This window comes from Dacryopinax primogenitus (assembly GCF_000292625.1).
Source record: "Dacryopinax primogenitus strain DJM-731 SS1 chromosome Unknown DACRYscaffold_2, whole genome shotgun sequence".
Taxonomy (NCBI): Eukaryota; Fungi; Basidiomycota; class Dacrymycetes; order Dacrymycetales; family Dacrymycetaceae; genus Dacryopinax; species Dacryopinax primogenitus.
The window spans coordinates 1-11,744 of NW_024467199.1; the positions used below are offsets into that span (position 1 = coordinate 1).

At 53.2% G+C, this 11,744-nt stretch overlaps 4 protein-coding genes across 4 annotated transcripts; 2 read left to right on the forward strand and 2 right to left on the reverse strand.

Moving 5' to 3' along the window:
- Positions 1-406: 406 nt before the first annotated feature.
- DACRYDRAFT_19736 (uncharacterized protein) lies at positions 407-2,941 on the reverse strand (the record flags this gene model as incomplete). The annotated part of the gene is made up of 7 exons (XM_040771637.1): positions 2,492-2,941; positions 2,177-2,453; positions 1,978-2,144; positions 1,500-1,939; positions 1,003-1,458; positions 712-982; positions 407-665 (listed from the first exon to the last, which is right to left on the reverse strand). Coding segments are annotated over exons 1-7 (2,149 nt in total), but the record flags the coding sequence as incomplete, so codon positions are not given.
- A 1,148-nt stretch (positions 2,942-4,089) lies between these two features.
- On the reverse strand, positions 4,090-5,146 carry DACRYDRAFT_19737 (uncharacterized protein; the record flags this gene model as incomplete). The annotated part of the gene is made up of 4 exons (XM_040771638.1): positions 4,090-4,375; positions 4,427-4,548; positions 4,599-4,619; positions 4,670-5,146. Coding segments are annotated over 4 exons (855 nt in total), but the record flags the coding sequence as incomplete, so codon positions are not given.
- A 1,431-nt stretch (positions 5,147-6,577) lies between these two features.
- DACRYDRAFT_19738 (uncharacterized protein) lies at positions 6,578-8,181 on the forward strand. Its single transcript, XM_040771639.1, has one exon. It carries the CDS (start codon positions 6,816-6,818, stop codon positions 8,058-8,060), a length of 1,245 nt encoding a protein of 414 aa, XP_040632035.1. The 5' UTR covers positions 6,578-6,815; the 3' UTR covers positions 8,061-8,181.
- Positions 8,182-9,966: 1,785 nt separating this feature from the next.
- Positions 9,967-11,246, forward strand: DACRYDRAFT_113333 (NADP-binding protein; the record flags this gene model as incomplete). The annotated part of the gene is made up of 8 exons (XM_040769611.1): positions 9,967-10,114; positions 10,164-10,268; positions 10,319-10,502; positions 10,557-10,599; positions 10,655-10,722; positions 10,773-10,837; positions 10,887-11,052; positions 11,099-11,246. The coding sequence occupies 8 exons, from the start codon at positions 9,967-9,969 to the stop codon at positions 11,244-11,246; spliced, it is 927 nt and encodes a 308-aa protein (XP_040632036.1).
- Positions 11,247-11,744: the final 498 nt, after the last annotated feature.

Below are 11,744 nucleotides of genomic sequence, written 5' to 3' on the forward strand. Positions count from 1 at the left end.
AACCCTAACCCTAACCCTAACCCTAACCCTAACCCTAACCCTAACCCTAACCCTAACCCTAACCCTAACCCTAACCCTAACCCTAACCCTAACCCTAACCCTAACCCTAACCCTTGAGGTTAGGTCCCGCTGACAAATATTTGGTTCCGTGTGCAGCTGATCTATGTCCCCCACGTTAATGGCGTTAACATGTTTACCGCTGTTACCGACGGGCCACAGCACTGGTAACGGTTCTCTCAACTGCAAATAGATATCCGATTGCGATTGCAAGTATCCAGGGACAATATTACATATCCTACAATTCACGAGTGTAATGAGTGGTTGAGCGCGTACATATGCAGTGACGTGCAGAAAGGAAAAGAGAAACACTGGATGATTGGGTATCTTACAAACGGCTTGGACCAACAACAATCCGATTGAGTCCCCCGTCCCTTCCGCTTGAGAGGTTCTAGCTTCTTCCTGATATCCCTCAGTGCTGCAGTCTTTGGCTTCCAGTCGTCAAACGCTGCACGGAGCTCCTCAATCTCAGACAGGAACCATTCTTGTGCGGCGGGGTGAGTGACAAGTTCGTTCAGGATCCACGGTATTTCGTAGTCATTAGACGACTCGCGTGCAGAGAAAGGCTCCAGCTCGAGAGGAGGGAGCGGTCCGGGAGTGTTGTTGGTCTCGAAAAGGAAGCGTACGGCAAGTGTGTAACACGCCATCATATACAGAACTGTGGCCGACGCCGTTGGGCGAGCCAGCTATCGCTTTGGACAGGTGGACAACAAGGCCTCCATCGGTGAGGCCCGCATTTCGCAGGCGAAGGCAGAGGACAAGGAGGTTAGTGAGGAAGTCTGTCGAACTGTAGGCATCGCCATCGATGTACAGACCGCGAAGGATGAGCGGATATAAGGCGTTCACAAACGCGCGAGAGTAGATGGGCACAACTTGGTCGTTGAGCGAAGCAATGTAGATGAGCTTGCAGCCATGGTCGAGCACTCTTCCAGAGCCGACATGTACCGCTTCGACACGTCGCTCACCGTATCTTGAAAATCGAAGAGCTCACGCGCTGCAGCCGTCTCCACATAATGAAGCCAAGGCTGTGTGAGGACGCTGGTATTGAGGTAGAGGAGCGGGCCGAGATGGATTCCACACAGCGCGAGGCAAACGACTCGCTGTACCTTCCTCGGGATGGCTGGTCCTTGGGTCTCAAGCTTTACGATCGTCTCACCCGCAGTCTGCTCCGGGTAACCAGTATAGATGTGCCCTTCCTCGAGCAACCGGTCCATGATCTGGCAAGTCACGATCGATCCCTGAGAATGGCATGCGAAGAGGATGACATCGGCTTGGTGGATGTCGTTCATCCACATTTCGTTAGACTTGAGTGTCGAGTAGAGTTTCTCCAACCTGTGTGCGATTGTTCTCTCCCCTTCGAGGGGAATCTCTGTGAGTGTATCAAGCTTGATGCGTGCTTCTCTGTATGGGATTAAGCTAGGTGCGCTAGTTGACAAAAATACGAGAGCTTACGAAGGGAATCCAACAAGGCATCCCTCTGCATCTGGGCGAACTTTGCACTCGTCCCCGTCGGCTCTCCCAGCACACTCCTCAACATCCCTCCGGGAAACCAGCCATGGATACCAACGATGACAGCCCGCCTGACAGCCCTCATCTCACCAAGCCGGTCAACGCCGATGACAGCCCAGCTGCGAGGCATCAGCGCTGGCATGCCCTCAAGCTTCATTCGCTTTACCTGGGACTTTTCCTGCATCGCTTTGCTGCTAGCCGAGAGGGGAACTGGTACCTCTTCTCCTTCCCGTCCCTTGCCCTTCTCCAGACGGCGCTGATACTCCGCCAGCTCAGGATCGATCAGCACTGGGCAGTAACTGGGCGGCGCGCCAAGGAACTTGTTCACGTAGCGCATCGTCTTCTTCAGTGCGCCAAACGGCTTCCCGTCCGCCTCCGGAGGGCGGAAAGACAGAGGGGATGGTAAAACACGGCCTGGAATGTAGGTAGGAGGAAGTTCGGCAAAGGCGGTGCAGGCTCGGCCTTGTCCTTCTTGGCTGTCACAGAAACAGCACGCTTACTGTCCGCAAGTGCCTTCTTAAGCTTGGGGTTGACAGTGAGCGGAGGGCCAGGGACATCTTTAGGCTCAGGCGTCGGAGCTTTCGGGGGGCTGTTAGTGCAGGAGCAGAACCAGGTGATGTGCCCGCTTTAATCCTCCCTGGCTTACTCCCCATTCCACCGACCAGAGTAGTCTTGAGCGTATCCTTAGGCAGACTGCTCGGTTTGACATCTTTTCCCACATCTTTCTCCCCAGGACCGGGCTTGAGAGGCTCCTTAGACGCGCACCGAGCCGCCCTTACCGCTTCCTTGGCAGTCCAGGCAGCTTTGGCAGCTTCTTGAGCAGTACTGCGCTTCGATCCTTCCTTAGCAGTGGTAGAATTGGGGGCGTTCATGATATGTTGGGGATGCTGCTCGACGGTGTCTGGATGGCACTGAAGGACGCAACGGCCGATGAGGGTCTTGGAGATGTCCCGGCATCAGCCTGTGCTGTCGGAGCAGTAGCACCACTGCCACCAATCCCACTCCCAGTCACACTGGATGTCGTCCCACTCCCACTACCCGCACCGCCTACCGCACCAGTGCCAACAGGACCTCCCACACCCCCGCCAGCTCCCGTACCTGTCGCCTCCTCATGAATCATCATGACCTCCATTCCCTCTCCCTGCTTGATCAATGGTCGTGCTAGGTTCCGCCCTCCGGAGAAGAAGCTGACCCACATGGGCATGTTGCTCTGTGTTGTCAGAGGGCTTGCGTGCGCTTGTGTTTGAGGAAGTTCCGTTGGGGTAGGTGTAGACTGGGGTTGAGCCTCTGTAGCAGGTGAGGGTTGTACGGCGGGAGATACGGCGTCTGAGCGTGCAAGAGCGTCCTCTTTCACCCTCTCCGCCTCTGTCTTCTCGTGCCCCTCCTTCCCCAGCTCTCCAGGATGTACGTCCGCAGACGCGGCAGGTACGGAAGGAGCAGTATACCAATACCACGGTTGGTACCAGACGTTCTTCGTTTCCGCCGAGGTGAATGACATAGCTGGCTGTTTGGGACTGGGGTCGGCGTTAATCTTGAAGTTGGTGCTGTTAGGTGGCTGCTGTTGGGGTGAGAGAAGGCTTGGAGAGAGGGGGGGAGAATATCGGCCGACTCCTGGGTAGAAGGAGGGACGGGCAGGGGAAGCAGGTTCGTGCTCGGGGACGATTCTTTAACGGAGGAGGTGCTAGGTGTAGAGAAACCGAGATAAGACCACCACCAGGCAGCCTCCGCTGCGGCTTGTTCTGCCCTGCGTTAGCCTAGAAATGAGAGGGGGAAGAGGGGCAGCGTACTGGATTCAGTGTTGTCCCCCGCCTTTTTCGTTTCCTGCGCCTCTTCGTCCGGAGGCGGGACGACCATGATTTCCGTCTCTTTTGGTTCTCCTGCTTTCACGACCTCTCTCCCGGCGCCATCTTCTGTAGCCTGTTCCTGTCCATTTTCTGAATGTTCCTGGGCTTGGGCTTGGGCTTGGGCTTGCACTTGCTCAGCACCCGACAGCCTCACGACTTCTACGGTCCTCTTCGTCCTCCCTCCAAGAAGAGGCAGGCTGAAAGTATACCTCAGCGCACCAGCGTTAAGTGCTGCTAGCCCACTGGGCTGGGCTGGGATGATCTGCCCTCTCTGTTCCTGTCCTTGATCAAGAGATGACGCAGGTGAGGACCCAGGCTCGGGAAGGCGGAGAAATGCAGGCGTGGGGACACGCGTGTCGGGGGATTCAAGGGTGATGAGGGAAGGCACTGGTATTGAAGGCCCTGAAGCTGCGGAGAGGTGTGAGGTGACGGACTGCGTGCGGGTGTGGGAAGGGCGAGCGAGCGAGCGAGGAAGGGGAGCAGCGGGAATGGGAATGGGAGATGTTGGCCGGGGTGTGGGAGTGAGAGAGGCGGCAGTAGGAGTGGTCTGCAGAGTCGGAGGAGCGGATGTTGGCTCTGCCGTTGCGGTGTCTGATGGGAGACTGTTGATAGGTAGGTCCTGACACCGGGACAGTATATTTACATGCCCAGCATGTCTGATCAAAAAATGCGATGATGGAAACTCGATTGCATATATAGAAACGTTCAGACAAGCTGCTACCTGCTGAATTCATCCTTGGTTTGGTGTCAGCGTCGCATCGTAGCTTTCGAAGCGCTCGTCTGATTCCAAAAGCCCGTTTGACTCTCGTGCAGAGGGTCTCCTCTCTCGGCTTCTTCCCCGCATGTCTTCGTCATCAGAATCGTGTGCGTCGTTGAAATCCATGGGCTTTCGATTTTTGTACATCTGCCCTTGAAGAACTATGACGAGATCGAAGAGCAAGACCCCACCGCTGCCTAGCAAATATCTGTTTGCAAGGTCAATTCCTCGTCTGCGCGCAACATGGGATCATACGAACGGGATGGACTCCATGAGAAACGCGCTCGCATCCTGCCCTATTGCGAGGGGTGACGTGAGGATAGAGAGGACGTAGAAGAAGTTGCCAAAAAACGCGCAAACGAAAAGGGACATAGATAAACCCTGTTGTTCTGTGTGAATTGTGCGTTGTTAGTCCGGTGCAATAGGCATACCTCGACGCTCTTGCGGACAAACTTAAAGCACAGTCAGACAAGTGACTGGTTTCATGAATAAACGGACTTACATTTTTCCAGATCTGGGGCAATCTAGACGTAAGGTAGAGAGTCGTACAAGTCCAGGCAGAGACGCGACCGAGAATGCGCTCCGTGTCTGCTTCACGAGAAGGTTCAACAGTCATCGGCTGGAGAACATGGGAGTCAGATGAAGCAGCTCTGAGGAACGGCATATCCAAATTCGGCATTGGTGCCTCGACCTCTCCAAGAACTTGGCCCGCAGGAGAGAGATGCCGCACGTCATTGAAGGATGGATATCCAACACGGATTAGGGTGCCAACCGCAAGGAATACCATCCCTGCCTTCCGCACTCCTATGCTGCTGTTGCGCTGCTTGCTTGTGGAGCGCTCGGCAAGGCGCTGGCGTTCTACAGACAAGACACGTTCATATATCTCCTCTATTTCCACTGGGTTATCCTCCGCATTCCCATGTTCCCGCAAGAGGCTAAGTCGCCGTAGCCCTCGCTCGATCTCTAGGCCGATGCTTTTGCTGCGACCCCTGGCATCTGACACGTTGGCAGACCGAGGTAATGACGCGTAGCTGTAACCAGGAGTACCAGTAAGGTTTACCGGTGGTGGAAGAAAGTATCGAGAGAAAGGGGTATAGTAGGCGTATTGGGAGATCAAGCAGACGTCAACGAAGCAGAAGTACGATGCCAAGTATGTCTGGAAGGGCAGTTGATGGGTTAATAAGCAGCCTAAACAGATTGAATGAGTCGAAAATCATGGTAGGTGGCTGCACACGCACCGATGAGATTTGTTAGATCTCCTGGACAGAACATCAACAAAGAACGGTGGCGTGTGATGAGTGAATGAACATGCCGAATAGCCAGTTTACTAAGAAGGGAAACGCCAATCCTTCCGCACTTTGCAGTTTCCAGTTTACAATGATCTGGCTGTGAATCTGTCAGTGTGTATGGTCATAGATGTGGAGCATATGAGCGCACGGAAATTGAGCGAACAGCCATGAGAGGATAGAGGTGTAACCCAGGAGATCAGAGATCGTGAGTGGCATTGTTGGAGTTATTGAACGAATTGTGGTTTGATGCAGTGTATACTGATACAGGTCGTCTCTATAGTCTATATGAGAAGAGGAGGCAAGAAAGGGGGCCGGTGGTCGCAGCGGGATGATGACAGCAAACGGGTTAGGAGGGACAGACGACCAGCGCAGTGCGCACTAATGCGGGTCTGCTGATAATGGAGGCGCGTGCCGCACACCAACTTCCTCCAATCCGCCGCCGCCACTGATATGCCGGCGCTTAAGACGCAAGGTATGAATTTAATTAATCATATCGTTACCGTAGCACATGACTACCGTGTCCTACCTCGGAGTTCAACGTGACGTCCGAGTTACAACAATGTGCTAGACTCCAAACCTCCCTCTGTATGAAACTCCTTCCTGACCAGTGGAAATAAGTCTCCAGCAGGGATCCATTAATGAAGAGCACCACCGACCCATGTCAAAAGAAGTGCTAGGCGGGAGATGGTTCCTGTGCAAATAGGAACGCATGGCACGCAACCGTGAAGACTCGACTGTGCCCACCAGTTGCGACCTTATCGCCGTCTTCCCCTCCTCCACTCGAAGCCATGTTACTCCATTCGTGCGTATTTCCTCACTCTCGCGCGAGCGATTCCACGATGTTGGCGATGTTAGTAGTCAGAGCGTGGTGCATGAATGTTGGTTGGATTGTGTTACTGAACGGTCAGCCAGTCCTGACCCGTGCTGAAAAGGTCAAGCCAGGACGCAAATGATCAATATAGGTATAGATGAAGAACTTGTCCTTGAACCAAGCATAACCAAGCCAATGACCATCACTTGGGCGGCTGAATATTACGAGACGAATGGATGGGGCAAAATAAAGTTTGTATACGACCGTTGTGGCGACAACGCGTTCCAGGGCAGATGGCAGCATTCCAAAAGTCACCGTACTCTACCCGCCGCCGTCTTCACTCTCCAAGTATTCTACCTTCACTCCATAATCACTCCTTACGACTTATATCTGCACTCCCTCTACTCCGCTCTTTGTGGCTTGTCTGAACGGTCGTGGCGTCCCTGATACCAGGCAACGCATAAACGACCACAATTACGCTCATTACCCGACACTCTTTTCTGTACTACAACACTGTCTCATCTCTCAGATCGTAACCCTCTTTCCTGATGCCGGTGCTGTACTATCCAGCGCCTTCAATCATATGGCGCGATATGACATCAAGATCGTCGCCGACTGCTCTGCCGAACGCGGACGTTGACGACCCACAACCGTCCTTCATTCATTTCTCGACCCTGGCTCTCATTCTCATCAGCATTTCCGTATTCCTCGTGCTCACCCTTGTCCCCGTCCTGGTCTGTCTCGCTCGGAGGCAGGGCAAGATACCAAAACTTGCCATTTCAAAACCAAGACAACGCGAATCAGCCTGCCCGATCGTCTACACTTCCTACTCGACCGCGGATCTCCGAGTGTTACCTGGCCTTCCTGACCCGCCTTCCTTCGCTGGACGATTCGAGTACTACAACGCATCTGGCGGGATGGTGAGTCTGAAGGATGTGATCGTGGAAGATGAGAAACCCGGGTTCCTGAAGACCTCAGATCGTCCCCACCTGCTGGATCAGAACGCGATCTCTCCCGTTACTCTCACATTTTCTCCTGCATTGCGCAGAAACGACTCCTCAATCTCCGACGGACTGTCCGACTACTCCAAATCTCAGGCCATAGCCTCGCTGCGCGATTCGGACATCATGTCTTACTATCTGAATACCACAAAGGCGTCGCTCGGGCTGCCGTCCCCTCTATCCCCGGCTTATTCGGCAAGAGACCCTTTCAGGGCATTTCAAACACGGAGAATAAAGCCCCCGAGCGCAGACATCTCTCGAACTCCGTCCGAGTTCTCGGTTTCCATTAATGGAGATGGACTCTCAGAACATACACAAGTCCACCGGCGTTACAGTGGCTCATCGCATCGCATACCCAATGCGCCGCCTCGCATCCCAACGCTAGTCGGGTTAGATGCCTTCAGCACGATAGGGACCGCAATGATGAAGCCCACTTCGCCGTCCATCGGAACAACTGTGATACAATCACCTCAACCGCCGCAGCCAGCCTTCCAGCCGGTCATGTCGTACAAAAGCTCTAAATTTGATCAGGACACAACTAGGTCGCACTTCTCACCGCCCACGCCCCTCTTATCACCGATGCCGGAAGAACCCCGAAGGGGCAGCGATTTTAGTTTCAGCAGATTCTATGGGAGCTACGCACCGATAACCCCGCAGCCAGCAACCGGCCAAATGCCGCGCAGCCAAACGTTGGGAGAGAAGTTCAAGCACCGGAGGTTTTCAAGTGAAGTGAATGCTCGTTTTGCTGTTGGCTTAGGATTGGACCTGTCAGGACGGGCAGGATACATCTGATGGAAGTCGCCGCTAGCGCGGAATCCTCCTTGGATGTTTTCTCATTCTTTCGTTGGTGATATTGATCAGCCTCATGTAGCGCATGTCTGTATAGCATTCGTACACTTCAAATGTCATTCCCAAATATTCAACATCTTTCACATTCCATCCGATTATGGTTGGCCCTGTTTGTCGCCGTCAACTCATAACCATCGTAAGCTCTCTGCGTCGCAATCAAAAAGATCTGGATAGCGGCTTCCCAGCTCGTCAAACACTCCAAGATCGGTCACACGATCAGTGAAATATTTTGCCGCTACACATGTTTGTCTGCACAGGACACAGACGGTGCACGCTGAGCTCTCGGGGTCCTCGTGTAGCATCGGGACAGAAGGACAGGGGGGATCACGTAACAAACAGTCTAGCGTGATCTAGCGTGAGCGTGTTGATGAGTCAGCGAGATTGCATGACTTCAAATGAAGAAAAGGTTAGGGCAAGATCATCTGATGATTCAATTTGGCCTAGGACACTTGTCATCATCAATACATTCCTACCACATCCGTTGGTCTGAAACATGCTTGTCGACGAGGGTGCGCCATGCGATGCACCTTGTGACAGTTGTATGAGAGGGTTTTTCCCGCATGTAGTCCGCCCGGCTAAACGGTAATAATGGGTTGTACGATGGAGATGAGGAAGCGCCCGGGGACGGGTGCAGCGGACAGCCCCAATGACTGACGCGTGCCACAGAGACAATTCAACGTTGCCCCGCGTGTCTTTAAGCGAGCGCTTGTTACAAGTTCGAGACTGTTCTGGACCGCCTGCAAGGTATATTCCTCCACCCCTTTCCTCTCCAAGCTCAGCGCCGGTTTCGAGGGCAGATACGTAGGAAAAGGTGGTTCGTTATAGCCTCCAGGGGAGTAGCCAAAAAGTGGGATGCAGGGTACAGGTATGGGAAGAGACCCGGAGCCGTGAGACAGATGCCGCTCGCCGGGGGACCCGGTTCTGACACCGCCTTCTTCGCTTGCGTAAGCAAGGCCGGGTTGGTCATGAAAAGTTCACGTCACTTTCATCGGCCTCCTCTACTCCGACCTATCGTCTCCAATGTCCCCGATTGAATTACCGATCAATCTTCGTCCTCAACACAGCATTGAGGGCATTACTTTGTATCAGGCTGGATCCTGCACGCTTCCGCTCTAACCCTGAGACAACTCCAGTTCCCGACTACCAGGAGGAGGCCTACCTTGGATATCAATTTTGCCCAAAATATCCCTCCCGCTTGGCGTTCTCATACTGCAAGTGTTCCTGGAAAGTCGGAACGTGGAGAAATGGATAAGCTGTGCCTCAATACCAGCTCTTCCAAACAGGGGCCGTCTTAGGTGGCTCGTGCATGGCGCCACGAGACGACCTGTGCTTCCTCTCTCCCTGGTCATTTAACCATCGATTGCACGGCCAAGCAGACATAACTCACTGCCATCAGGTTAATCGCGAAGGGTTCCTTACTGCCCTCGTGGACGGTCGTGAAGATCTCTGGTCCATCATCTCGCGTGGCATCTGCTTCAACTCCATTATCGTCTGATTTCTATTGCGGCCCCTCGTTGCGAAGTAGAATATCTGCCGTGTGACGTCTTTTTCACGCTAGTGATTCAACCCTTGTTTTCCCTCGTGGCGACTCTGCCCCTCTGCCCCTCTGTTGCGTTCGGAGAACGTCTTGCTTCGGCTACCGTCCACTTGGCCACCGTCGAATCGTGCGCAGTCTATCGGACAGCTTCCCAGCTAGATGTCGTCTGCAGTGCTCTCATCTCGAGTGCCGATACTGTATGAAGAACGACAGATAAATACCAACCTGTCTCAAAATGTATCGACAGAACTTGTCGAAGACGCGGTATACCCAGCAAGTGCATCCTCGACGCCAACTCGACCTCATAAAGATATGTCTTACCCTTACCAACAAAAGCCGACCATTGCTGTGTGCGGCGCGACTGGGCTTCAGGGAGGTTCTGTGGTCCGCTTCCTGTTGCAGGACGGCGCTTTTCATGTGAGGGCTCTCACACGGGATGTGACGAGCCCAGCTGCTCTCCGTTCGTATTTGGGGAGAACTCCCGGTGTTCAAAATTGACTTGCTCACAGAGTTGGCTGCTAACGGGGCTGAAGTGGTTCGGTGCGATTATAATGATGTTCCTTCAATTCATGCGGCATTCTCCGGTTGCTATGGGGTCTTCGGAGTGACAAGTTGTAAGTTGTGTTGGCTGCGGTATTTGGACGCGACTGACGGAGTGCCTTAGCGTGGGAGAGCGGTCCAGATGCGGAGCGCCAGCAAGGTTATAACCTTGTATATTGCGCAAAAGCTGAGGGCATTCGTCACTTTATTTGGTCGACTCTGGAGCGAGCCGCATTTCCGATACCTCATCGTGACTCAAAAGATGACATCGACTCGTATCTGCGTTCAAGTGGAGTGCCTTTTACCAGGTGACTTTTGTTCCCAGCAGGGGGTGACACGTTCTTACATATACGTATGTTAAGTCTGGTTGCAGCTATGACCTTTGAATCGATGGCCGATTCTACCGTAAGGAATGCTCTTCGTATTCAAAGCAGAATTCGCTGACGATGTACGATGTCAGGTCCTGAAGCCGTCTCGGGGGGGACTCGTAGGAGAATGGGCAATACCTACTGATAGCGGAATTCCTTGGTGTGATATTCCCTCCTGCCATCGTGACAGAATTCTAACGAAGATGGTAGCTTCTGTGCAGCCGACACTGGCGGATTTGTATCAGCGGTCCTGAAGAACCCGCAATCGTGGTTAGGTTAGCACGCTTCCTTCCCACTCACCTACCTAGACTGACTGTTAGATAGGTCAGACGCTTACTATGATCACGGACTTCGTGTCGCCGAGACAGTACTTTCAGCTTTTGGGCGACGCCAGTCGAAAGGTGATCAGAGCATCGGAGCTGTCCTTGGAGCAGTTCAACCGGATTCCGAACATGCCGCAACCCCCTGTGCCCAAAGAATTCTGGCTGAAGTGAGTTGGTGCGACTCACCTACCGGCGCTTCTCACCCTGTGACAGCATCAAACATCTCATCAACAACCCCACATGGCCCACCGCCCAAATTGCCACCTGTCGCGCATTATTTCCAAATGCCATATCACTCAGAGCGTGGATTTATAACAATCAGTCAGCATTGTTATTCGCTGCGACGAATCCGTCATCGTGAATCCTCGAGATGCTCCATGTCTAGGCTGGAGCATCTTGTTGGGCAATGCCTCGTATTGTTGTTGATTAATTATTGTAGCACAAGCAGTTTACATTCTAGTATATTATTTATTTACTGAAACGCTGTCCTAATTTAGACAATCTTCATCGTCCGCCTTACTGTAAGATGCGCTGCCACATGATCTCGTTGTATCTCGAAAGAACCAGACGATTATCAGAGCGTGTAGCAAGGCGGTGAAGTTGGCGCTGGTATAGAACACGGGGAAGGCAAAAACGCCAGAACAGCATGTGAAAAACTTGATGCAATGACAACCACTGGCCTTGCAAGCATATTAGCAGCCTTGCTTGTTGGTAGCGGCAGCTTAACAGATTGTCCAAGAATTCGCTACGGCTGCTGACTACATACGGTCGCTTCATCAGAGCGGCTGGTTCAGCTCTGTCCGCAACCTTGATGTCATCTGGCCCCGTGTGCGAGCGATACAGGAACCGCCCATCAAAG